Below are 27970 nucleotides of genomic sequence, written 5' to 3' on the forward strand. Positions count from 1 at the left end.
TGTTTTTCTACATTGGCAAGAGGTATAGGAGGAGGGTTGCGATCTCAAAAACATGTTTAACCAAGCCGCAATTTTGCGACTGTCCCGTCAGGAGCCTCTGACCTTTGTTAGTCTTGTATGATTTTTAATGTTAATTTTTTGGGTATAATTCGGAGTTTAGTATGACGTCTATTACCACTGAACCAGTGAACATATTTGTTTAGGGGCCGGTCGAAGGAAGCCTCTGGATGCGGGAGTTTCTCGCTACATTGTAGACCCCATTTCCATTCTCAATTTTAATTTTAGCATATACTAACTATTTAACAAATATTCATCCCATCGGCCTAACAATTGAACATTAATTGTAGATTTTAAACTAACCAGCACGCGTAATATCGACCATCTCACATCAGCGAATTGGTCATCGCACTTCAGTTTGGCCATCGCACCTCAGCTTCCCCATTGCACCTCCGAGTCCTACACATATAAAATACATTATGATCTTACATTCGGCAACCTGGTTTTTCCCCCCAGCTTGTATACAACGTGAAAGACATGTGGAATTGAATAGTAATAACGGTTAAATGTAAATCGCACATGAAAATTTGTCCGGGATGTGAAGTGACAACTTTCAATTTTGTCCTTTAGTTTAGAATTTAACTTTATCTTGGTGTTAAACAATTGCAAAGCTGTCAGTTACATGTACAAGTCATAGTTTAAAATTTTGTAAAGATTTATAGGAGAGCAAAATATACCAAAAGAACATGCATATTCATATGTAGAAGACAAACAATGGCATTGCAAATAACGAAAATCTATAAATAGAAAAAACAACAGTATGCAAAACACATGCGACATAGACAATCAAAATCGGAGCAACACGAATCCTAAAAAGGGTTGATCTCAAGTTCTCCAAATAGGCAAGCAGATCTGCTCCACATGCGACAAACTTTCGATTTAATGAATATAATATAAAAACATACAAAGTCATTGTAAAGATAATTTGATTCAAGATGATAGTGCAAGATAGCGATTACATGTATGATAACATTCATCAAAATATACAATGATATAAAGTATTAAAGAAGACCTTGTTGCAACGTGATATAAAATTAATGATAAATCCTCCATGATCAACAATTCTTAAAGAAAAAAGAAGATAAAAACTGTATCTGACTTGTGTCGTTTTTTATACAAGTTGTGAATTCTTTCTGTCTAATTTTGGATTATTCTGCTCCAATTTATTTCTCCGAAGTTCTCGTTCTGCGGCTATAAGCTCCCTGTAATAGAAATAATAGTAACGTGATAATTGAAAAGATTTTCGAAATATTATATACAAGTTAGTGATAACTAGAATCGTTTTAATATCAGTGTGGACGAGACAATTTTTTGACGTGCTCAGGTTATCAATTTTAAGTGGGTCAGATTAGGTGAACACTGAATTGTCATATCGTACTTGTTACAGACATTTTTAAAAACTGTGGGCTTTTAAGGATCTAAACTAGATATTATACAATTATAGCCTTTATATGGATCGATATGTATAGATTATCGAGGTTTTTTTCTCAAAAAACATGATTGTGTTCATACGTTTTAGATCATTTTTATCTAACCTGGCCCGAAAGGCCAAGTGAGATTTCCCCATCACTTTGCGTCCGTCGTCCGTCGTCCATCGTCGTCCGTCGTCGTTAACTTTTACAAAAATCTTCTCCTCTGAAACTACTGGGCCAAATTAAACCAAACTTGCCCACATTCATCATTGGGGTAACTAGTTTAAAAAATGTGTCCGGTGGCCCGGTCAACCAACCAAGATGGCCGACATGGCTAAAACTAGAACATAGGGTTAAAATGCAGTTTTTGGCTTATAACTCAAAAACCAAAGCATTTAGAGCAAATCTGACACGAGGTAAAAAAAATTATCAGGTCAAGATCTTTCTGCCCTGAAATTTTCAGATGAATTGGACAACCCGTTTTTTGGTTGCTGCCCCTGAATTGGTAATTTTAAGGAAATTTTGCTGTTTTTGGTTATTATCTTGAATATTATTATAGATAGAGATAAACTGTAAACAGCAATAATGTTCTGCAAAGTTTGATTTACAAGTAAGTCAACTGACCGAAATGGTCAGTTGACCGAAATGGTCAGTTGACCCCTTTAGGAGTTATTGCCCTTTACAGTCAATTTTTAACCATTTTTCGTAAATCTTGGTAATCTTTTACAAAAATCTTCTCCTCTGACACTACTGGACCAAATTATTCCAAACTTGGCCACAATCATCATTGGGGTATCTAGTGTAAACAAATGTGTCCGGTGACCCGGCCATCGAACGAAGATGGCCGCCACGGCTAAAAATAGAACATAGGATTAAAATGCAGTTTTTGGCTTATAACTCAAAAACCAAAGCATTTAAAGCAAATCTGACATGGAGTAAACTTGTTTATAAGGTCAATATCTATCTGCCCTGAAATTTTGAGATGAATCAGATAATCCGTTGTTGGGTTACTGCCCCTGAATTGGTAATTTTGGAAATTTTGCTGTTTTTGGTTATCTTGAGTATTATTATAGATAAAGATAAAGTGTAAACAGCAATAATGTTCAGGAAAGTAAGATCTACAAATAAGTCAACATGACCAAAATTGTCAGTTGACCCCTCAAGGAGTTATTGCCCTTTATAGTCAATTTTTAACCATTTCAAAAATTTTAGTATTCTTTTAAAAAAATCTTCTCCTCTGAAAATACTAAGCCAAATTTAACCAAACTTGGCCAAAATCATCATTGGGGTATCTGGTTTATAAAAAAAGTGTGGCGTGACTCGGCCAACCAACCAAGATGGACACCATGGCTAAAAGAGTACACAGGGGTGAAATGTAGGTTTTGGCTTATTATCTCTGAAACCAAAGCATTTAGAGCAAATCTGACGGGGGGAGGGGGAGGGGTAAAATTGTCTATTAGGTCAAGATCTATCTGCCCTGAAAATTTCAAACAAATCGGACAACCAGTTGTTGGGTTGCTGCCCCCGAATAAGTAATTTTAAGGAAATTTTGCAGATTTTGGTTATTATCTTGAATGTTATTATAGATGGAGAAAAGTGTAAACAGCAATAATGTTCAGCAAAATAAGACCTACAAATAAGTCTCATGACCGAAATTGTCAATTGACCCCTTAAGGAGTTATTGCCCTTTATAGAAAATTTTAAACAATTTTCATAGATTTTTGTTAATTTTTAGAAAATATTTTGAACTATAATTACTTGGCCAAGTTCATTATAGATAGAGATAATTGTAGCAACAAGATTGTCCAGTAAAGAAAGATCTACAAACACATTACCATCAACAAAGTCCAATTTTGTCATGAATTTATCTGTGTCCATTGTTTAGGATGCACATAGACCAAGGTGATCGACATAGGCTTTAGAGCCTCTAGTTCAAAATTGAGGTATTCTTTTTTACTTATTATTTTATTTGAGTAAACAATGCACAGGGTCTTTGTATGAAGGTCGGCATATACCAAAGAATAACAAACCTGTACTTTTTAAAACAAAAATATCTTTATTTAAGGAATGACTGTACTATTTTTTTCTGTCTATGAAAAAATAACATAAAAAATGTGGTGCACACTGAATAACTCTCGTAGCGAGTTATTTTAAAGTGTGCACCACATTTTTTATTTTATTTCTGATAGCAAAAAAAAAAAAAAAAAAAAATAGTACAGGCATTTCTTATAGTTCAATTCTTTATTTCATTTGTAAGGAGTAAGTTTTAAAAAACGTGTTACTCCAAACTTAATTATTTCAGGAATGACTGTAATATCTTTTTGTCTTTGAAGAAATAACATCAAATACGTGGTGCACACTGAATAACTCGCGTTACAGTTTGGATATTTTTTTCAAAAAGATAGAAAAAATATAACAGTCATATCTAGTTTGACTTTGGAGTAATAGGTCAGCAACGTTTTTCAAAATTTCCTCCGTAATATGAAATATTATTATATATGAGAAATATGAAATATGAGAAATGACTGTACTATTTTTCTGTATATTGGTCAATGGTCACATGACATAATTATGTCTATGCCAATCAGAAGACGTGTTACATCCAAAATTAACTTATAATTGAATAAAATTTGCTAATTCATAAGAGGAAGATTATTCTATACAGTGTGAATGTTTGTCCAATTAAGAAAAAACATCATTATTCAAAAGGTTTTTATGCCTAAGAAAGTAGATAAACGACAGGGAAAAAAATAGTTGACAGAGTCATTTACAAATCAAAGGTTTGATAGTGCAATCTGTATACAAACAAAACTAAAATATAAGAAATTAGTTTGCAAATAAATGGTTTCCTGTTACCAAAACAAAATTGCAAAGTCAAGCCAAAAAGGAATCATTCCCAGGTAACACTAACACTGATAGAGTTATAGTCGTATATAAATAAAACATGAAAGTGAACTACACAGAGCAGTTTCAGCTGAAACAAAAATATATATTTTGAAGTTTTGGTAGGAAAGAAAAAAATGTCAGATGTACATTGCAAAAAGAGACAGAAAGTTCAAAAAAGGTCATTTAAAGGATTACAAATTTACAAAGGAACATCAAAGTTTAACATCCACTCAGTACTTACATAAAAGAATTCTCTTCAAATACATAAATAATTAATATTCAATATTAAAGAAATGTATTATCATAAAAATATTGAAAATTAAGCAGTCATGTATTAAATCCAGACATAGATTTACACAATCAATCGCTGCATTGAAGACCCATTGGTGGTCTTCGGCTGTTGTCTGCTTTATGGTCGGGTTGTTGTCTCTTTGATACATTCCCCATTTCCATTTTCAATTTTATAACCAATATTTTATCTCGAGAAAAATGTAAGAGAGCCATTTAAATTTATAAGTTACGTGCGTGTATCAAAAGCGATTTATTTGTGTTGAGCTGTTCTTGTTATATCCTTTTTTTTGCCTTCGTAGCTCTATAAATACAGCATTGGTTTAGAATAATTTTGTTACAAAATGAAAATAAGCCTAAACAAGATATTTGCGGGCAGCAAATTCTGGTGTTTTAGTTTTGCTTAATATTATTTAAAATATGTCTGTTTTCATGTGCATCCATTATTTCACGGTCATCAAAAAGTTTTGCTAAGTAATGTGTACATTCACCTTGTAGATATTCTATATCAGAATTAAACGGCTATATAAGTACATGTAAGAAAGAACAGTAGTTTACCAATGTTCAAAGGCCATAAATTCATTTTTAATATATAAATTAATCACTGAAATAGTATACATTTTTTAAGGGCTAGTTTAAGCACGCCTCTGAGTGTGGAATGTTCTCGCTGTTTTAAAGACCTAGTGACTGTTGTTCTGCTCATTGGTCGGGTTGTTGTCTCTTTGACACATTTCCATTTTCATTTTAAGTCACACAAAAAATAAACAACCTAGAAACATTTAAATTCCAAATGGAGCGAGCGAGCGAGACCTAATGCATTGACACTGCAAGTATCAGACATCTTGTAGGTCAAACAATTCAAGATAGTGATCGTTAAACTATATCGTGTCGATTTCAATAGTTTTACCTAATGTACCTGCTGCTCGAATGAAATTAACATGAACACGTGTTAATAAAACTCAAATAAAGTGAATATGAACACGTCTTAATGAAACTCGAATAAAGTGAACATGGACACGTATTTATGAAACTCAAATAAAGTGGACATGAACACGTGTGAATGAAACTCGAATAAAGTTAATATAAACACGTGTTAATGAAACTCTTATAAAGTTAATATGACCACCTGTTAATAGTACTCGAATAAAGTGAACAGGGTTGAGATCTCACAAACATGCTTAACCCCGCCGCATTTTTGCGCCTGTCCCAAGTCAGGAGCCTCTGGCCTTTGTTAGTCTTGTATTATTTTAATTTTAGTTTCTTGTGTACAATTTGGAAATTAGTATGGCGTTCATTATCACTGGACTAGTATATATTTGTTTAGGGGCCAGCTGAAGGACGCCTCCGGGTGCGAGAATTTCTCGCTACATTGAAGACCTGTTGGTGACCCTCTGCTGTTGTTTTTTATTTGGTCGGGTTGTTGTCTGTTTGACACATTCCCCATTTCCATTCTCAATTTTATGAACACATGTTAATAAAATTCGAATACAGAGGACATCAACACGTGTGAATAAAACCCGAATAAAGTTAATATAAACATCTGTTAATGAAACTCGAATAAAGTAAACATGAACACGTGTTAATGAAACTAAAATAAAGTTAACATAAACCTTTGTTAATGAAACTCGAATAAAGCAAAGATGATCACGTGTTAATGAAACTCAGATAAAGTTGACATGAACATGTTTAATAAAACTCAAATGAATAGAACATTACCACTGAAACATATCAATTCAGGTGATTTGATAATTTATCGAACAAGGAATCATTTCGATAAACCCCTAATAAATTATTATGTAATTCTTCAAAATCTCACAAAGGTAAAAAAATTTCAATGAGTAAGCCATTCGGCTAGCAGGTGATTTTGCCCCGCCCAATCAGGTCAAATTCATTAAGTATTACAGTGAAGAAGTATAGGTCATTATAAATAGTAAAGTTAAAAAAAGATTTCAATGGATAATGCATCTGGTTAGCAGGTGATTTTGCCCCGCCCAATCAGGTCAAATTCATTAAGTATTACAGTGAAGAAGTATAGGTCATTATAAATAGTAAAGTTAAAAAAAAATTCAATGGATAATGCATCTGGTTAGCAGGTTTTTTTGTTCCGCCCATTCAGGTCAAGTTCATAAAGTACTACAGTTAAGTAGTCAAGTAGTATAGATCAATTATAGTATAGTGCCTCTGGCCTTTGTAAGTCTTGTATTATTTTAATTTTAGTTTCTTGTGTACAATTTGGAAATTAGTATGGCGTTCATTATCACTGGACTAGTATATATTTGTTTAGGGGCCAGCTGAAGGACGCCTCCGGGTGCGAGAATTTCTCGCTACATTGAAGACCTGTTGGTGACCCTCTGCTGTTGTTTTTTATTTGGTCCGGTTGTTGTCTGTTTGACACATTCCCCATTTCCATTCTCAATTTTATGAACACATGTTAATAAAATTCGAATACAGAGGACATCAACACGTGTGAATAAAACCCGAATAAAGTTAATATAAACACCTGTTAATGAAACTCGAATAAAGTAAACATGAACACGTGTTAATGAAACTAAAATAAAGTTAACATAAACCTTTGTTAATGAAACTCGAATAAAGCAAAGATGATCACGTGTTAATGAAACTCAGATAAAGTTGACATGAACATGTTTAATAAAACTCAAATGAATAGAACATTACCACTGAAACATATCAATTCAGGTGATTTGATAATTTATCGAACAAGGAATCATTTCGATAAACCCCTAATAAATTATTATGTAATTCTTCAAAATCTCACAAAGGTAAAAAAAATTTCAATGAGTAAGCCATTCGGCTAGCAGGTGATTTTGCCCCGCCCAATCAGGTCAAATTCATTAAGTATTACAGTGAAGAAGTATAGGTCATTATAAATAGTAAAGTTAAAAAAAGATTTCAATGGATAATGCATCTGGTTAGCAGGTGATTTTGCCCCGCCCAATCAGGTCAAATTCATTAAGTATTACAGTGAAGAAGTATAGGTCATTATAAATAGTAAAGTTAAAAAAAAATTCAATGGATAATGCATCTGGTTAGCAGGTTTTTTTGTTCCGCCCATTCAGGTCAAGTTCATAAAGTACTACAGTTAAGTAGTCAAGTAGTATAGATCAATTATAGTATAGTGAAATTCTTACGCATAGTCTACACATCCGTCTTTATTGGTGTCCAGTTTCTCCATTATCACTTCTATCTGCCGTACACTGACTTGCATCCCGGCTCTCTGTGAGTGAAAAATTATGAAACTTTTGAAATAAGTAAAATTTACCACTTAGAAAAATAAAATCTTTCTCCGTACCTTTATCCTCAATGTTAACAGAGCTCAGATAAATTAAAAATAAAGAAATATTAAAATTGAAATTGTGAGGCTTTTGTAATTGCTTGTTTTTTTAAAAGAAGTTCGAGAATATACAGTTTAAAAAGTTATTATACTTTTCTCTCTGCATTTACGAATTAACGGAATTCGTGTACATAACTATCCTTGTTCAAATGTTGTTTGTCTAAACATTTTAATCTTTTTAGCGGATAGTAGTCGATCCGGATACATTGTTGATTTATTTTTAAAATCTGTACATTTGTATGACATGTGAAACTTTGCGTTTATATTAAAGTACTAGTAACACATATGTTATGGGGAATGGTATTATTCGTGGTACTCTTAACATACGAAATATTATAATATATAAATAATATTTATCATAGTATATGTTATTGGGGATTTTTACTGAGATTGTAAAATCAGGACAAATGTGAATCCAGAAAATATTCATTATATTATTATACTGGGGATAGGATCTTGTATCCATTATTAATATTACAATTTCTTCGTAACGCACTTGTTCGTTTTTTAGTTATTAAGATTATAACATAATGTTGACTGCTGTACCACTATTTTGACATTTGTACCTATTATGTCTCTTTGTTTTGTTCACACATCAGTGTCTATATAATGAAATTTTTCAAGTGTCGTATAAGTGAGAGGTTGGGCTAGTTATCAAACCAGGTCCAATCCAACATTTTCTGCATACGAAAATGCCTGTACCAACTCAGGAATGTAACAGTTGTTATCCATTCGTTTGATGTGTTGGAGCTTTCGATTTTGCAATTTGATTAGGGACTTTCCGTTTTTAATTTTTCCCAAAGTTCTGTATTTTTGTGATTTTACTTTTTATAAAAGGTTTGAGTGCGCACCGATTAAGAGAACAAATGTATAAAATATAAAGTTTTCGGCTGTGTTTTTAAAAATTACCTTAATACCCATTACGAACTCATCTTTGCTGATGTAACTGTTTCCATCTTTATCGAAATCCTTAAATAAGTCGATCATTCGATACCCAGCCTCTTTTGCAATATCCCGAAGCATTCCGACCGGGTTCTTCCGAAAATCATGTAAAGGATCAAATGTTATTGATTGTATATTATACAATTCTCCGGCTATACCACCGTGTGTAACTGTCAGAATTCTGTCTTTTTCTAATTTGTCTTGTAGCTCTTGGAACTCTTCAGTGACCAATACATTCTGAAAAATAAGTTTACACATGTTGCGTCTTTTTATTCTAACCTTTTGTTTAATCAATTTGTATTGATCTCTATCTCGTTTATGTACAGTTTTAAAAAGATTATCCTAATTATTTTCAAAGAACAAATTAGTCGACAAACAAAAAAACAGACAAACAAATAATGAACTAAATATATTGTGTTTAGTGGGTCTTTCACACTTTATTTGGCCTTTTTAACTTTTTTTGATTCGAGCGTCACTGATGAGTCTTTTGTAGACTAAACGGGCGTCTGGCGCAAATACAAAATTAATCTTTAAAAAAAAAATCGTATCGCAATCTCGGAAGTGAAATGACCACTGGATGAAAGCGGCTTTTCTTAACATCCGTTACGTACCGATGACGTAATTGCAATCTAAAAATCCTGAACCTAATAACGATGTAATAGGCCTACCTTGATACCATTCATTGAATAGTCAGGCGGTAAAACGAGACCTTTTGAGGTTCATATTGTTAAGGTATAATACAAAACATTAAGATATTTTCTAAACCCTTTATGTGTCACACTTATTTACATGAATGCAACTTGTTAAACGAAAATACAGTTAGACCATTATGAGTCCAAATTTATTTGTCCATGAATCTGTTTTACAATTGGTTGATTATGAAGTGGTTTAAATTGTTGCTATAATACCTATACATACAGATAAGTCTAGTTCTGTAACAGTGCAAATGTCATTCTTTTCGATTGCCTGGAGAATATTCAAGGGGCCTTCAGACCCAAGCGGATTGCTGCCAATCTAAAAAAAAATAAAGAAAAGGAATTGTATGTATATAGATTCTTACATTGATACGAGTGGTTTATCGAATTTATCCAATCGAGATAGTTAAATTATCAATCCCGAGCCTCGGCGAGCACTTTAAAATTTATAATTTAACTATCGAGATTGGATAAATCCGATAATCCACGAGTAACTATGTAATGATCTGTTTCTTTAATGATTAAAAAATAAATTTTCTTTTTTTGTTTAACGACAATCCCCTTCGAGTGCCTTTCACATTCCATGAAGTTGTCAATTTCATTTACATCTGTAAGCATATTTTGATTCATCCACTTAGCTGAAGAGGTTATGACCCTTAAAATCATCCAATGATCTTTTGAGATCACCGGCAACCACACGTTGATTAATTTTTTTTATACAATGTTTTCGGAAAGGGATAAATTTCCATAGAATTTGAGAAACATATTTAATGCCCTTCAAGTCTGTATTTTACGACAAAAAAATCTATATTTTAATATCAATTTTAAAAAGTAAATATGCTTTTCGAAGTTTATCTGTTTGGAAGAGCATAACTTTTATTTTCAAGTCATGTCATTCATTGAACCTTTAGTCCATTTACTTGCTAACATATTCCGATTACTAACTAGAATGTTAACAAAATTATGAGCACAAATTTTACTTATTCTAGTTTTGTTAAATTAACTGCATGTACTAAAAGCACTACTATTGGCACTCTGTTTCTATATCGATCAGTAAAGCTAGCAACAATTAGCAAAACGTAGTTAAATGCCACACAACATTTCCACATATCTTTTCAAAGCATGTGTTTGAAATAGGATAGGAATGACCTTTAATTTAAGAGCTCAAACGCTCTTTTTCGCTCCCTTTAGCGTCAAGAAGCAAAATAGGTAAATCGGCATTTGCAACATTTTTCTAACTAAGTATTTACCATAAATCGTCGTATAGGAATTTATTTAACCTCTTGGAATTCACATATATTTCATTAACCGACGACGCTAGGACTGAAAGCCAGTCAAGGTAGTTAAACACTTGCATCATCATAATTCATTATGACCGAAACAATACCTTCAGCTCTTGTAAGCCATCATTTTCTGAAAGTCCTTTGGCAATATGTTTGGCACCATCTTGTGGAATTCTGTTGTGACTGATGTCAAGAGATCTCAAAGTTCTATTTTGTTTAATTGCCTTTCCAATGGCTTCCGATCCCATCAAAGAGAACCCGTTCATAGCAAGATTAATGGTTTTTAAACCGAAGTTTTCCTACAAAAGTATCATTTATATACAATGAACAACATGTACCATCGCTTGCGAAAAGGAAGTTTTCAACTATTACAGATACATTTTATTTAAGAATTGAAGGCTTCTTTTTGTAACTTCATTGGGGTGTAAAAGCGTTGGCCGAAGTACATTTTGTATGAAGCGCGGAAGCGCTTCTTACTAAAAATGTGCGCACGGTCAACGCTTTTACAACCCTATGAAGTTACAAAAAGAAGCATTCATTACTTATAATTACATTTTTTTTAGCAATGATCATGAAAACACGAATTTTATTATTGTTTTATTTAATTCACCTGTGCACTTTATTGTGGGACCACGTGTTATCATGAATGACAAGTTTTATTGAGCAATGCAATTGCTTACGGAATAACACGTGATGTGCAGTTAGCAAATCAGAATAAAGTATCATAATGAAACATACATCTAATGTAATTATATATGAATAATCATTTAATTGAACAAGTAAATGTATATTTGCAAATTTAGATTGATGTTTTATTTCAATTATTCGAGTGGCACTTCATTTTGGACACAAAACAATATTAAGCTAAATAAATAATTAATTTTACAACACTTGCTTTAACAGTTATTTCCGATTTCCTTGTACTCATTCAATATTTACGGCGTGCACAAAGCTGAGTCCACAAACGTAACGTCTTCAAATTACTAAAACCATTTACGACGTCGGCATTTCCCCCCAGAAAACAAGCGCGTAACAAAAACACTGGACACGTAGTTTATCACAGAACTTTAAATATTTACGTTCAACATATTTCTTTTTTCTTTCGAACAAAAAAGTGCAGAAAATGCACATTCTGGAAATATGAATAAATATATGCTAAGAGCAGTACAATGGAAATGATTAGCGACTATGTCGTAAACCCTTTTCAGAAAATAGCGTTAAAACGTCATTTCTTTAGATTGTAACATAATAGCTGGACATTAAAAAAAATCAGGTGTTCAGTCGAGACTATCGAATCATTGGTATTTTGCAGATTATCTTAAACCTCTGGTTATGCACATTTTGAATACCAAGTCATTTTGAAATTAAAAGATTGCAATTACATATTTTTTCTTGCCGATTCTTCCATTTCGATTATTAGTCCTTCCAAATTACTACTTCTTACACATAACGAAGATAATTCCAAACTTATCTACCATGATCGTTTTTGATTTTTTTTGCGATGAATTTCGTGTAATGACCGAGTCTGAATCCGAACAATTCTGTAATACGAAAATGCAGGAAAATATGTTGAATTTGTATAAGTTTTAGGTCAAAAACTCTAATTTATGCTTATTTAATGTTACAAGTTACACCGTATTTTTGCCGTTTTCTATATGTCCGTTTCATGCTTTATGGATTAAATTATAATTTACCTTACTATTAATGTGGATTTTAATGGCATGCATTTATTATTTTATCATAAAAAAATTCTTATTCTTATTCTTATTCAAAAATATTTTAAACACGGTTGTATAGAACTATTAAAAAAGCGCATTTTACTGTTGCCGTCAACTTTGTGCACGCCGTCACTGTAGTAATTGCTAGTTCTGTAGATATGTGATTCATGATCGAAACCTTGACAGAGAAGAGTGTGTCAACTTTCATATTAAATATTGAATCTGAATCTGAATCTATCTATACTTCTAGTCTATTTGGGGTTTAAAATACAAAACTTTATAAAACATACGTGGACAATATTTTATTTTTTCCTTCTAATACGCATCAATATGAAACATGTTTCATTGTTATCGATTGATTGAGTGTTGTTTGCTTAACGTCCAGTGGCAAATATATCATTAAAAGTCATGGATATGATATTTCGTCTTCAAACAATGCACTCAACTTGTTTTGGACAGAAGGACCCTTTTCTTAATGCATCTTCTATTTTGACAATATAATGGTAGAGTGATAGAAGTCAGATTTTTAGATATCAGTCACATGACCTTTCCTGAATGAATGTTCGAAAAAAAGTAGACGATCAGGCGAAGTTAAGGATGTACACCTCCGAGGAGCCAACAGAGTTATGTTTGATTATAATATATTTAAAATTCATTAATATTTTCCACTTAAATCACATGTTTCGGAAATAATTCAAGAACGAGATTTCAACGAGACTGAACGAGACTGGAAAGTCAGAAGAATACATCCTTAATGGAGTACGAACATACCTGTAGACCTTCCGCTATAGCACTAGCACCTCTGGTCCTGATATGATTCCAACTAAGGTCTATTGTATCTAAGCTTTCGTTGTGTAATAACACGTGTTTAAAACTTATAGCTGCACGCTCTTCAAATGAATTTTTGCTTAAATACACATGTTTGATTGTTGTGTTTTTCTGGAAATAAATTGAGCAAAAATTAGCAATTCGCAAATTTTACAACTCAAGAATGACTGGAAATTATTTGTGACAAATTCATGAATTATATCTTAAAAGAAATGGCTATTCACTTCATTACCAATGTTTTAAAAGATGACTCTTGCTTCATATTTATAGTTTTATTTTTGCGACTTTTTATTGTATTGCAGCAGTTGTCTTTCTTTTGAGCAGGTACTATCTGTTTATTTTTATAAGGGAAAAGATGAGTACTATTTATTGTTTTTCTATGCAATGGAATTGATTTCTAGTAAAGCTATGATTTGAATGTCTGTTTTTTGCTTCAAATTCTTGGAAAATATGTCATCCATATTCAGGACGATAATTGCTTTTATAATAAAAAATAGAGGTAAAATCAATCTTTGGTTGTTGGACTATAAATTTAAACCTAATAAATACTTTCCAAAAAAATCAAAGGAATACAATAAAAACTATTTAATAAACAGAAATTGTTTGCCAATAACAATTTGGACAGAAGTAAAAGTTAATGCCGTTAAACCAAGAAAAAAATACTTCTTATATATCCGATACTGTCCTGGTCAGTTAAATGGGAGATTTCTAAGATTAAATAAATTTAGCGGGTTTCAAAGTAAATTAAAATTCTAAACATGAAAAATGACAACATGGGAGATAACTCTCTTGCAACTTTTTAACAAACTTACCATAAGAGTACTACAAATGACTTCTGCACCATTGTCATCGATGTCATTACCAGAGAGGTCGACAGTATGAATCATATCATTCTTCAGTAACATTTCACTTATTGCCTTTGCTCCATCGTTCCCTATCTTGTTTTCTGCTAAATGCTATAATATTTCAAATAACATATCGAATAAGTAAAAAAAAAAAAAAAACATTCAAAAGTTATGATTTGATTGAGTGTTGGTTGCTTTACGTCCGATGACAAATATTTCTTGCAAATTCGTAACGAAAAAAAATATATTGATCAATGAACGATGTTTTTTTTTGTCTTTTACACATGGGTTGCACACCGAATTTAAGAAGTAGAAAATGAAAAAAAATATGACTATGAGCTGATGGACAAAAAAACTTTCAACTGATCAGAAGACGTGTTTGGTCCAAAATTAAAGTATTTATTTATAAGCAATACATGATAATGAAATTGAATAATTTATACACATAAGTTTGGAAGATATTCTCATCTTTCATATCTGGTTTTTGATTTTTGTTACTAAATATCGGCCGAATTCATTTCTCCCTTTTGCCCCTAATACACATACTGTTTGGTTGTACGGACACATTTTATCTAAAAGCTTACCAGTTCTGTTAGGTAAATGTTGTTTGCTAACATCTGAGCTAAGTATATTGCACCTTGACTTTCAATCCAATTTCCTTCAATATTAACCTTTTCAATCTTTCTATTTGACTGAAGATATAAAACAACATTGTTATTACATCATAGGCGAGAGAGTTTGTCATATTCTATACAAATATTTGTTATTGTTAAAGTTATGATATTCTTGGTTTTTAAAAAATTCTTTTTACGGTAGGGAAATGGAAAATGCTTTTTTTTTAATTTTTTTTATCGAACCTCTATGACTACAGCTGAGTATATCAATGTATTTTTTATATACTCTACAGTGACTATATATTTTACATAAAATTTCTTTAACAAAGAATAAAATTGAGAATGGAAATGGGGAATCTGTCAAAGCGACAACAACAAACATTTTAATTTAAAAATTTAGAAACATACAAATCTCATCTCAATGAATTACAACTCTTTAATTACGACAGAGACGGTTATCGACAGTGACTTTAACAAAAGAAACATACATTAACCTCTTGAAAAATTATCTTTTCGGGTTAGATCTCATAAAATTAAAAGTTAAATGATTTTTATTTTAAATTAACTCTTTAGTTACCAACATTTTAATTTGAAGGCATTTTGTGTGTATTTAGATGGCAATCAAAAGTGACTTTAACAAAAGAAACGTGTATTAACCTTTTGAACATTTTATCTTTTTGGGTTGATCTTTCATTTAACCTCCATTCATTTATTTTAATTGTTACACATAAAACCATTGCCTTTTAAACATATAAACGTTTTCATTTATAGTAGAAGTATTACTTTGTCATACGTGTTAAACAGTTTTTTTTCACCAGTAACACCGATAAAAATACTCTTAGATTACAAAGACAGGTACATGTACGTGTATCCGAGATGGTTATTTGCACTTGAAAATATCAAGGATTCATTGTAAGATATGACCCCTTTGTGAGGAATTGTCTCATGATCTGACAGTATTGTTTTTTTCATTAAACACACATAGTTCAACAAGATAAGGCTGCAGAATTATTTAAATGACATAACTAAATTGATCTTCACTTGGGAAAGAATAATGGGTCGACACTAGAAATCATGCTTCAATTGATAAAATAAGAAAAATACCAACAGAACTGTTGCATCATTTAATTTTTTATAGTGAATATTCCTTCATTTATATAACGATCGACATAATTTATTAATTATCGAGAAACTCTACTAATGTTTTGGAGGACATTGAAATTTTGTTGGATCTTCATCAGTAATCACTTCACTTCGTTTAGAACACACGCATGTATATGCGTGAGTAATACAAAAGAGGGACGAAAGATACCAGAGGGGGAAATGTAGATACACGCAAGAAAACAACGGGTGCAATTGACATAATTATTCTCTTATTCGTTACCCGACACAAACATCAAACATTCAAAGGACACTCTTCCTATATTTATAATAATCAATGACAAATATAAAAGTAAGGAGCTTTAGTATGATTGACCAACAAATAAACCAAGTATCTACTCAAGACCAGAAGACACGGATGCCAGTAACTTCAGATCACTACACGGTCTTTAACAATAAACAAAATCGATAAATAAGCCACATAACAAAAGGTAAACAATTCAAAAGTGAAAACGAATATCCTTTTATTGAGCTGATAAAATTAAACGAAAACAATCATGATGGAGCCGGAAGAAAGAACAAAAAAAAAAACACTGGACCACAGGTTCCTGATCTATGATATGTTAAAACAATTACGTATGTGTGATATCATTGCATATGTTTGAGAGCGCTCAACTCTCTGAGAACCTGTGCCAGTTATGGGTTTGACAGCATTATATCAATCTGTTAATTCCAAGTAATTTGATTTGAAAAGAGCTCGACTGCACAGGGACTTGTGCTCGACTCTTTATTAAAACAGTTGACTACGTCAAGCAATTACTGAATATAGTTTAAAGCCAAAATTCCACTAATAAAGTAAAGATGCATATAAGATTCAAACAGAAACCGAGCTCGTCATTTCGTGTTTAATTATTTTAATAATCAATCCGTTATAAGTTCGTGCAATTATAACGCTTTTTTAGTTCATACATACCCGGAGCGGAAGAGCAATAGCTTTAGCACCAAGAGGCCCAAGACCATGATATTTCATTTCGAATTCTTTATTCTGTATGTGTCGAACAAAGTATGAAACCGGTATAACACCCGTTTTATTACAAATGTCTATATACTTTCGTTCACCGGTTTTATCTTCTTCGATAAGTATTTTTTCTGCGTGTAACCAATCTGAAAAAAAATACATATTGATATATCATATAGTTTTCGTTAATATGTGTGGTAAGTTTGCTGTCTAATTGAAATAGTTTGTACATCTTTTTTTTTTCAAAGGGTTTTACATTATTTTACCTTATGTTTAGCTCAGTTGCAAGAAGAATAATTATGATATTTAAAGTATAATGTGCGTTTTGTTATGCGTTTCCTTTTTTACATCGGCTTGAGGTATAGGGCTAAGAGGGAGGGTTAAGATCTCATAAACATTTTTAACCCCGCCGCATTTTTGCGCCTGTCCCAAGTCAGGAGCCTCTGGCCTTTGTTATTCTTGTACTATTTTTAACTTTAGTTTCTTGTGTATAATTTGACGTTCAGTATGGCGTTCATTATCACTGAACTAGTATATATATTTATTTAGGCGCCAGCTGAAGGACGCCTCCGGGTGTGGGAATTTTTCGCTGCATTGAAGACCTATTGGTGATTTCTGCTGTTGTCTGTTCTATGGTCAGGTTGTTGTCTCTTTGACACATTCCCCATTTCCATTCTCAATTTTATCTTCTCAGAATTTGTGCATGCAATCAAAAGAAATATAGATATAGAAGGCAGTTGAACAATTCTATTAATGCGGGAATTGCCTTGCACTGGTAGTACTCGATTTCCACGTACACATTTTCTCCTCATCGTTCCATGGTTTCCACGGGTGCCACATGTAAAGCAGGATCTGTTTACCCCTTCCGGAGCACCTGAGATCACCTCCAGTTTTTGGTGGGATTCGTGTTGCTCAGTCTTTAATTTTCTATGTTGTTTGTTGTGTAATATTATTTGTCTGTTTGTCTTTTTTCATTTTTAGCCATGGCGTTGTCAGTTTATTTTCGATTTATGAGTTTGACTGCTCCTCTGATATCTTTTGACCCTCTTTCATAACTTTCAAAATCTTAAGGATGAAAGAATATTTCATTTTTCGTAAAACAGAATTCAAATAATATGTAATCTATTGCGTACGTACTTTATTGTTAAACTATCATAATGGTTTCGAGCACTTTAGGCTATTTGAAAAAAAATACCCAGAATTCATTATATTTTTAAAAACTCAATTACCGTCATAATCCATCTCCAAATCAGTGTCATAATCTCCTTCCTTAGTAACACGACCGGAAGGCGGAGTTTCGTCGGGAAATTCTTCTTCAAACGCATCATCGTCATTTATACGTCCTGCAGCAGAATTTCTACCGGGAAATTCAGTTATAAGCAGTCTATCTTGTATTAATGTTGATAATGCACTAAATTTGTCTTCAATAGACGATAAGGAATGCGCACTTTTTGCAGATGACGAAATTCTTTTCAATTTAGCACTTCCTCGTTGTGTAGGAGTTCGTCTTTCTTCTGAATCTTTGTCACTCTTAAAACTCGTAGTTCTCTTTTTTTCGAAATGACCATGTTGTGTGGCTAAGTGGTTGAGGAGGTTATCTTCCGATAATTCCGTCATCTGAAATTAATATATACTTATATGTACTTCAATGACAGTACGCATGCTTGAAACATATACTGCATACATTGTTTAGAATATAGTTGATAATATAACTAGCGGGTTGAGACAGATAAATATTTTAGAAGTTCCATGTAATAATTTCAACAGGCATTTGGTGAGAGAAAAGGGGTCGTAAATGGGAATTGGGAATTGGTCTTTTTTTTCTTAAAGCTTAGAGCTATAGACAGGATGTATATACCCTGCTACCTGCTATCCGAGAAAAATATATATGAAAAAAAACACGAATTAAATGAATGCATTTTTAAACAATATATACAAACCAAAAAAAAAAGTACTTAAAAGATTAAATATCGGGTGTCTAAAACGCTTTTCTGGATTTATCTCCACCAGGAATGCTCTGATCTAAACAATTTAAAACTCAGGAATATATAAATATGTAGAAAAGTAGGAACTTTCTAAATGCAAAGATAAAATTGTCATACAAACTTAAGAATAAACAAATTCATCTAAAGTTGTCTTTTCTTGAGTTGGAACCTCGGTTTTTAGAATTTCTTAATTCGTAATTTCTCAAAAGGGGGGGGGGGGGGGTAAAAAAAAAGGTACGAATCATGTCAGTGTCGATTCACGGAATACTTAAGTATATACTACCTTAAGGACTCAAAGTCAACTATATGTAGAAGCGGTATTGGCCCATTGCTATAGTAACGGATTATTACACAATATCAAACCGACCGTACGAGGGCTGAACAGCCAGTAAAGGTCGTTAAACACTTCCAGTAGAAACATTATCAATTATCATATCCAATTTTGAGTAAGTAAAATACATTTAATATGAGTAGCAATGAAATATTTATGTTAATTTAATTCATGAAGAAGATAATCTGAACTCCTGTTAAATTTTCTGCGAGTTATCGCCCTATTACATACGGTTTCTACATAAAAATGATATGATTGAACAATGTAAAATAACGAGAAAATCCTAAGTGTCAAGGCGAGTTCAGTGACAACTATCTCACTAACGGGTAAGTTTCCCCTATTATATGTTTACTAAGCTATATGTTAGCCTGTTACAATGCTATACATCATTATAACTACCCTTTACGTAATAAATAGCTTAACTTTATTAAACTCTTAATATGCATACCTTTCAAATTTCTTTTCTAACTTTACACACTTTATGTCATTTTGAAGATACAGCATCTATTTCTACGAGAGAAAAAAAATCATGATCAGAATTATTAAATCCTTAAAATATCATAAGTGTGTGGTTGTAGGATGTTATCTACTTTTAAACCGCCGTTTCTGAAAAAAAAAGTCTCACCTATTGATCTAAGTTCGATTTGTCCATTTTGAAATAAACCTTTTAACCGAGTTCCTGTGATCTTTGATAAACAGATTCAATACTTCCGTTTCGTCAGTAATTTTCTTGTCTAAAATGGTTTATCACCAATGGAAAGCTGTATGAAGTTTTAATATGCCGTAAACAGAAACATCCAATTTTAAGATTTAATATTAATTCAAAATAGTCGTTTGTTAAACATTTTTGTTTTTGCTGTAGTGCATTCACATTTGAACGTTATCTTTACAAATCAAATGCAGAATGTTAACAAATGTAAGACTGATAGAATTCTGATATTAGATTAAAACTTGTTCATTAATTGCAATAACCTGCTGTAGCCGAACTATTGACTTGAGATTTTTTTTTTTTCGAAAGTGCACTTAAAATATTTGATTAAGTCTTATGTCTTATATTGATTATAAAACATGGAAAATCAGGTGATCTGTAAAATATATATATATATATATATGGTAAAATGATAAAAAGACTTGGTGTTAGGCACTGTAACACATCTCTGAGTAAAAAAACCAACAACACAAAAAAGGAAAAAACCTACAGATTAGCGCATTACGATCTCCGACGTCAAACAGTATCATATTAAATTAAACAGCAAGTATACAGATTGTTTTGTTTGTAATAAAAATGACTTGGATAAAAACAAGACAAACACTTGTGAGGTTCAAGCTTTCGAACAGAAGTTGGTATGACTATAGGGATGTTTATAAAAACAGAATAGGGTTAAATAAAAAGTCGAACTTATATATATGAAAAGACAACCATGCAACCTAATACGACGCTTGAGAACATGTGAGACTGACACATTATCATTTGATAGTGTAAAGTAAGCTAGTTGAGCTGGATAATCAACGTAGTACAGTAGTTCAAAAGGTAAGACTTGTCACCCTAGCTAGACATATTTATTTTGACTCCGAGTAAATCGATTTTTGCTTTTACTCCTAAACACCTCGTTTTTAGCGAATTTACCAGTCTATGCTTCAACCCAGCTGGCGAACTATTAAGTTTTGAAAAACTGCGTAACACTACACTGTTAGTATTTCAGGCTACAACAACACGTTATATTAATAAGGAACATGATTATATAAGAATGCTCGTATTTTATGAAAACGAATTCGAAAATCATGTTTCCTTTTTTCTTTTCTTTTTACAGCTGATGTATATCTCAGAAGATTTATATAAGACCTACTAAAATTAAGATTCTTTAAAACATCTTTTTGAGATGTACATATTAGCTTGTACATGGGTGTCATGTTGCAAGACTAAATGACTGTTCCTATCAAATGTCCTTCTGACTTAAGGGGGCTCGCGGGTATAAATCGATTTTTTTTAAAAACAGGATTTCGCTATGTTTTTTTCTATAAATGAACTTTATCATATACTGAATAGAAAAATAAAATAAAACACTGCTCCTATCAAACGGCCCGCCATAGCATCGGTCGATACTCATAAGTTTGTTCTCGTGAAATATTCGCCATTGAATATACAGCAATGCACAATCATTCAAGCAAAGTAGGTCATAACTAGTACAGTTAAACATAATCTTACATACAATGCAATATAAAGATAAGTACTTTTTTGTTTAAATGCACATTTTATAATTAGAATAGTCTCTGTAAGCCGCTTATTATAAGAACAAGAGTTGACGGCGAATATAAGTACGATGGATTTTTTTCAGTGGAAGGAAAACATTTATTCTATCTCCCGATAAAATCGAGAGGTGTTCACCGGCAAAAAAAAAGTGCGTAGGGTTCAGTTAATTTTTCGCAATTATTTTCCTAATTTTGAATGAATACAATTAAAGGAAACGGCCTTTGAACTGTCAATTATATGGTTTAAATTCTTCCGTATAAAGACTAACACATTATACGATAATTATTCACCTAAGCATGATTAATAAGCTTATTAATGTGAAATGTACTGGGTGACAAAGGTCATATCACGTGACAATTGATCCTAAAAATAATCGTATTGTTTTCCTATGACTTTAATTGCTTCTAATTATTTAACAAATATTGAGTCAAGCTTCATTGGAAAAGTCTTAGTGTATTCTTGAAATAAACAAACAAGAGTGCACACACAGAAATGTCTCGCCTTCTTTACTAATCATTGATATTATGTTGATACTCCTAAATCTAAAGCTTTATTACGACTGTCACATAGACTTAACATGAATCATGAAAATGAGGTCAAGGTCAGTTGAACCATATGCCAGGCAGACATGTACAGCTAACAATGCTTCCATACAAATATAGTTGACCTATTGCTTATAGTTTAAGAAAATAGACCAAAACACATAAACTTAACACTGAGCAATGAACCTTGAAAACCAGGTCAAGGTAAAACCTGCACGACTGACATATAGATCATAAAATATTTCCATACACAAAATATAGTTGACCTATGACATATAGTATTAGATAAAAAGACCAAAACTCAAAAACTTAACTTTGACCACTGAACCATGAAAATGAGGTCAAGGTCAGATGACATCTGCCTGCTAGACATGTACACCTTACAATCATTCCATACAACAAATATAGTAAACCTATTGCATAAAGTATGAGAAAAATAGACCAAAACACAAAAACTTAACTATAACAACTGAACCATGAAAATGAGGTCAAGGTCAGATGACATCTGCCCGCTAGACATGTACACCTTACAATCATTCCATACAACAAATATAGTAGACCTATTGCATAAAGTATGAGAAAAACAGACCAAAACACAAAAACTTAACTATAACCACTGAACCATGAAAATGAGGTCAAGGTCAGATGACACCTGCCAGTTGGACATGTACACCTTACAGTCCTTCCATACACCGAATATACTAGACCTATTGCTTATAGTATCTGAGTTATGGACTTGACCACCAAAACTTAACCTTGTTCACTGATCCATGAAATGAGGTTGAGGTCAAGTGAAAACTGTCTGACGGGCATGAGGACCTTGCAAGGTACGCACATACTAAATATAGTTATCCTATTACTTACAGTAAGAGAGAATTTAACATTGCAAAAAATCTGAACTTTTTTTTCAAGTGGTCACTGAACCATGAAAATGAGGTCAAGGACAATGGACATGTGACTGACGGAAACTTCGTAACATGAGGCATCTATATACAAAATATGAAGCATCCAGGTCTTCCACCTTCTAAAATATATAGCTTTTAAGAAGTGAGCTAACACCGCCGCCGCCGCCGCCGCCGCCGCCGGATCACTATCCCTATGTCGAGCTTTCTGCAACAAAAGTTGCAGGCTCGACAAAAATGCATTTATGTTTTCACGTATTCATTGGTTTTTTTTTTATCAGAGACAAGTACTCGATTACCTATTTTTATAAACACAACAGTAGAATGGTAAACAGTTAAATTCATGAAACATATAACACATATGATATATGCTTTGGTGTCTTAGAAACTCGAGGTGTTTCAATATCTTTGTGATTATTAGATTTGTGTTTATTCAGTGTAGTAGTTACAGCCATTTATTTTTCGATTCAGTTTCCGAAGATTAAAACATCTTTTAACCGAAAGTATGGCTCCTAACGACCCTTATGTCGCATGCAGAGCAGGACTTCCCTTTGGAGCACCTGAGATCACCCCATACTTTGGTTTGGGTTCGTGTTGCTCAGTCTTTAGTTTTCTATGTTGTGTTTTGTATGCTGTTGTTTGTCTATATTAGTCTTTCGGTTTTTTGTGGAGTTGTCAGTTTATTTATGAAGTTGACTGTCTTTTTTGTATACTTCTTCTCTGTTTTATCAATACAAAAAGAGTTCCAATTATGGCGTTTATATTTGTATTTCTTTGACACAAATGTTTGTATTTCTTTGACCATATATCTTAAAATATGTCAACCAGGCGTCAAACTACAATACCTACACCAAATGGACCAAATGATAAGTTTACGGTGAACATTTCGCCCAAAAGCAAAAATAGTGTCTTTAGCAATTTGAAATGTCAGTAGGCACGTTGCAGGGCCGTAACTAGCCTCTTTTAATAGTGAGGCAAAACATATTCGCCGAGCGTAGCGAGGCGAAAAAAATTTGGCGAGGGGTCTGGGGGCCGCTCAAGGCCCCCAGAAGCTCTGAGAAAAATAACGCAAAATCATGCATTCTGAGCGTTCCACGGACTCATTCTTACATTGAAACGCAAATAATCTTTAGCTATTATTTCGACAATATTCTGGTCTCAAAGCAAAAACATAGATTTATTGTAATTTAAGACTTTTAGGTTTTAGGGGCAACATTAAAAGACCGATATGTAGGAAAAGTAAAAATCGTATTTCTCATAATCATTAATACCGGGTCTGTCTGTCTGCTCTTGTCTTGTATTGTCACCGCTGACTTTGGTGATTTTTTTTATGACTAGATTTAAATATAGTGACAGTGCAGTTACTAGTACTGCTTAAGTCGACACTAGGGACCATCTTGACCTTCTTTTACCGGCCGGTATTAATGATTATTGAAGTCCAACTATCAAGATGAAGAACAGAAATAAAAACTTTGACCATTGGTCATTTGTATGCGATTAGATCCCGTGCACGTTTACTCCATATTCCTTTATTTTCTGTCTAAACACGACTTAATGCAAGTTTAACCCTTCAATGTAAAAGGTCATATGGCAATACATTGTTTTTTCAAATGATTTGATACCGGAAAATTGGTGGTCTTTCTTTGATTTAAACCATGTCAGCTATGTAGTTTTATCCACAGGAGCTTGGGTATATGATACAGATATTTTTTTTAATTTTTTTGTTGTTGATTGAAAAAGTAAATTTTCTATATTTATAATACATATCTATCACTTCTGTGCATGTCTCACCTATATATATAGCTAGTTTCGAGTGATTTAAACGACTCAGGAGAAAATACCGGCAATTTTTGAATCACTCAAAACTAGGTGAGACATGCACAAAAGTGATAGATATGTATGATTAATATAGAAAATTGAATATCTTAATCAACAGAAAAAAAGACAACAAAATATTTGTATTCTTTGATATCAAGTTCAATTATCCATGCAGAAACGACATTTTTTCTGTGTCCAGTATAGCATCGTAGATAGATATAGGTGTGAGTGCCAATGAGACAACTCTCCATCCAAATGACAATTTATAAAAGTAAACCATTATAAGTCAATGTACGGCCTTCAACACGGAGCCTTGGCTCACACCAAACAAAAAGCTATAAAGGGCCCCAAATTACTAGTGTAAAACCATTCAAACGGGAAAACCAACGGTCTAATCTATATAAAGAACGAGAGCATATTTTTAAAATATTTTCCCGCACAATATCTGGACATCGGTGGACATACAACATTGCACACGTTTGCAAATGAAAAACAACATTCAGACTATAGTCATAAAGTAGGACAATGAAAGAACAAAAGACAAACCCGAGACACAGAAGTACAAACAATAGACCATCAACTCCGAAAACCAAAAGTAAAATAAAAACATAGATCACGAAAAAAATGCAGGGGCGAAATCAGGGAGTGAAGAGAACTTGCTTCTTGCAAGACACTTTCCGTGAAAACAATTTGATATAAAGACAATCTTTTTTTCATTTTTTTGTTGTTGAAATTTCCAGCATGAGGCATTTGCCTCAAATGCCTCAATGTAGTTACGGCCCTGCGTTGTGACGTCAGGTAACTTTTCAGAGCAATTGAGATCACCCCTAGTTTGTGATGGAGTTCGTGCTGCTTAGTATTTAGTTTTCTATGTTGTATCGTGTGTGCTATTATTTGTCTGTTTGTCTATTTCATTTTTAGCCATTGCGTTGTCAGTTTATTTTCGATGTATGAGTTTAACTATCCCTCTGATATCTTTCGTCCCTCTCTTACATATATAGAGAAAATACTTGAAAGTAGCAGATATTATTTGGAAGTTTATTTTATTTCTGAATATACCTTTACCTTGTGGTTTAGTACAAAATGTACATTCCCATATAACATGCTGAGTCGGCCCTCAGACAATATTTATCACGTTGTATCGCAACAACAATAGTTTAATATAAATAAAAATATTTGACGAACTTGACAGCACAGGGATACTTCATTGCAGTTAACGGTCGTGCTTCTGTAAGGACATTAACGTAGATACTAGAACTATGGAATTGAAGGATCGAAGGCACTATTTAGTAACAGTATATGCTGCTCTATTATGTATAAATAACAACAACTTTAAGATTCTTGTCAGTATGTTCACCGTTGTTGCAGGAAGTCTAAGGTCAGGTCAAATCGAAGAATCTGAAACAGCGTATTGCTGTTTTTTTTTTCTAAGAAACCATCATTTATGAATCGGAGCAATGGATGCATGTCAAATAATGTTTTTGGGTAAAATGGCAGGTCTTTTAAATATCATGAAAATTTTTACTACTTTGTGTTCTAGCAAAGGGGTTCAAAATATGACTTGGCTTGTTAGTATAGTATAAAGCAGGGTATGACTTGACGTTGAGCGTTACACAAAAAGCTGAATGGGTAGCACATACTTATCCATTTTATTCATACATATTATCATTATCATACTAAATGGTTGACTTTTTTAAATTGTTATTTGGATTTGGATGGAGAGTTATCTCATTGGCACTCACACCACATCTTTCTATATCTATATAAAGTAATTTATGGAATCCTTTAAATATCTTCTGGTTATTCATGTCGTTGGGTTGCCGTCTCTTTACGACACGAGTACATCTATCATAGATATTGAATCTGAAGAATTTATCTATATAATAATATTGTCCTGTCGTTGGGTTGCTGTCTCATCGACAAGTACCCCTCATCAATTATTCATATTGAGTCGGGAGTGTATAAATAGTTATCAAAGGTACCAGGATTATAATTGAGTACGCCAGACGCGCGTTTCGTCTACATAAGACTCATCAATGAAGCTCACATCAAAATATTTATAAAGCCAAACAAGTAAAAGGTTGAAGAGCATTGAGGATCGAAAATTCCAAAAAGTTTTGCATAAAACTGTTCTGAAATGTAAAGTTCTTAATCTTTTTCACATAATCAGGTTAATATGAATAAAATATTCAAAAAAACTAAAAAGTAAAATAATACAAATTAGACTTACCTTATCTTATGAATTTGATGAAAAATTGTCATCACATATTTCAATATAATATACCTAAATCAATTCAATACTGCTAACCCATATTGTCAGTATTAAGGGTATCATTTTGCTTAATCTTTCATTTGAATAAACATTAAAATTAACAACTTTCCCTACATAACAATAGGTCTGCTGACCCATACCGATTCTTTTTGTTATAATTTATATCTTCTTAATAGTCGTTCAGAGTGTTCGTAGCTAGGATTAGTACGTTCTGTATATCGATTTAACAAATTTGATCAATTATTATAACAGCATAAAAAGATTTAACTCTGATTAAGTTAATATATATTTAATAATGTTACATTTAATTTTAATAAGTGATTTAAAATTGAAATCTTAAATTTATATTATAATAAATGTTGAAACTTTTGTTTCCTTTGTGTTCTATTTACATATTACTTTTTACCGATATGCGACAATTTTAACAACTTATCCTTATTGTGATAATTTTGCACTTTTAGTGCTTAAATAAATGTATTGTAATGATACATTATTTAAACAAAAACAGTAATAGTAATAAAACGAGTACTTAAAAGATGTAAAGGGGAATGAACCGCCTTTAAAAAAAAAAATATTATAATAAAATATGTTAATACTTTTAAAATTTCTTAAACAACTTGTTGAGTGTTATATGCAGTTATTATGAAAAAGTCTGACTGTTACCTCAAATAGTCCTATATGAAATTATTCACGTGTAAAATTACGAACTGGTTTACAAATTAAACGGTAATAATCCTTATGATACTTAAAATTTATCAAATATTAAGTACAACATAAAATCAATATCCATCAGAGATAATCAGATACGCATAAAAAATAAGGAGGTGTGG

General features: G+C 32.4%; 1 protein-coding gene across 2 annotated transcripts; it reads right to left on the reverse strand.

Annotated features, from left to right (window-relative positions):
• Positions 1-913: 913 nt before the first annotated feature.
• LOC143069031 (uncharacterized) lies at positions 914-27257 on the reverse strand. 2 transcript variants are annotated; one of them, XM_076243466.1, is made up of 12 exons: positions 27099-27256; positions 19804-19865; positions 18269-18656; positions 16995-17185; positions 14891-14998; positions 14274-14417; positions 13405-13572; positions 11020-11214; positions 9856-9951; positions 8905-9174; positions 7793-7878; positions 914-1259 (listed from the first exon to the last, which is right to left on the reverse strand). In XM_076243466.1, the coding sequence occupies exons 3-12, from the start codon at positions 18654-18656 to the stop codon at positions 1169-1171; spliced, it is 1737 nt and encodes a 578-aa protein (XP_076099581.1). In that variant the 5' UTR covers positions 19804-19865; positions 27099-27256; the 3' UTR covers positions 914-1168. The 2 variants fall into 2 exon arrangements, with proteins under 2 accessions (XP_076099581.1, XP_076099582.1); XM_076243467.1 differs by lacking the exon at positions 19804-19865 and having other exon boundaries at positions 27099-27257.
• Positions 27258-27970: the final 713 nt, after the last annotated feature.

This window comes from Mytilus galloprovincialis, chromosome 3 (assembly GCF_965363235.1).
Source record: "Mytilus galloprovincialis chromosome 3, xbMytGall1.hap1.1, whole genome shotgun sequence".
NCBI classification, from domain to species: domain Eukaryota; kingdom Metazoa; phylum Mollusca; class Bivalvia; order Mytilida; family Mytilidae; genus Mytilus; species Mytilus galloprovincialis.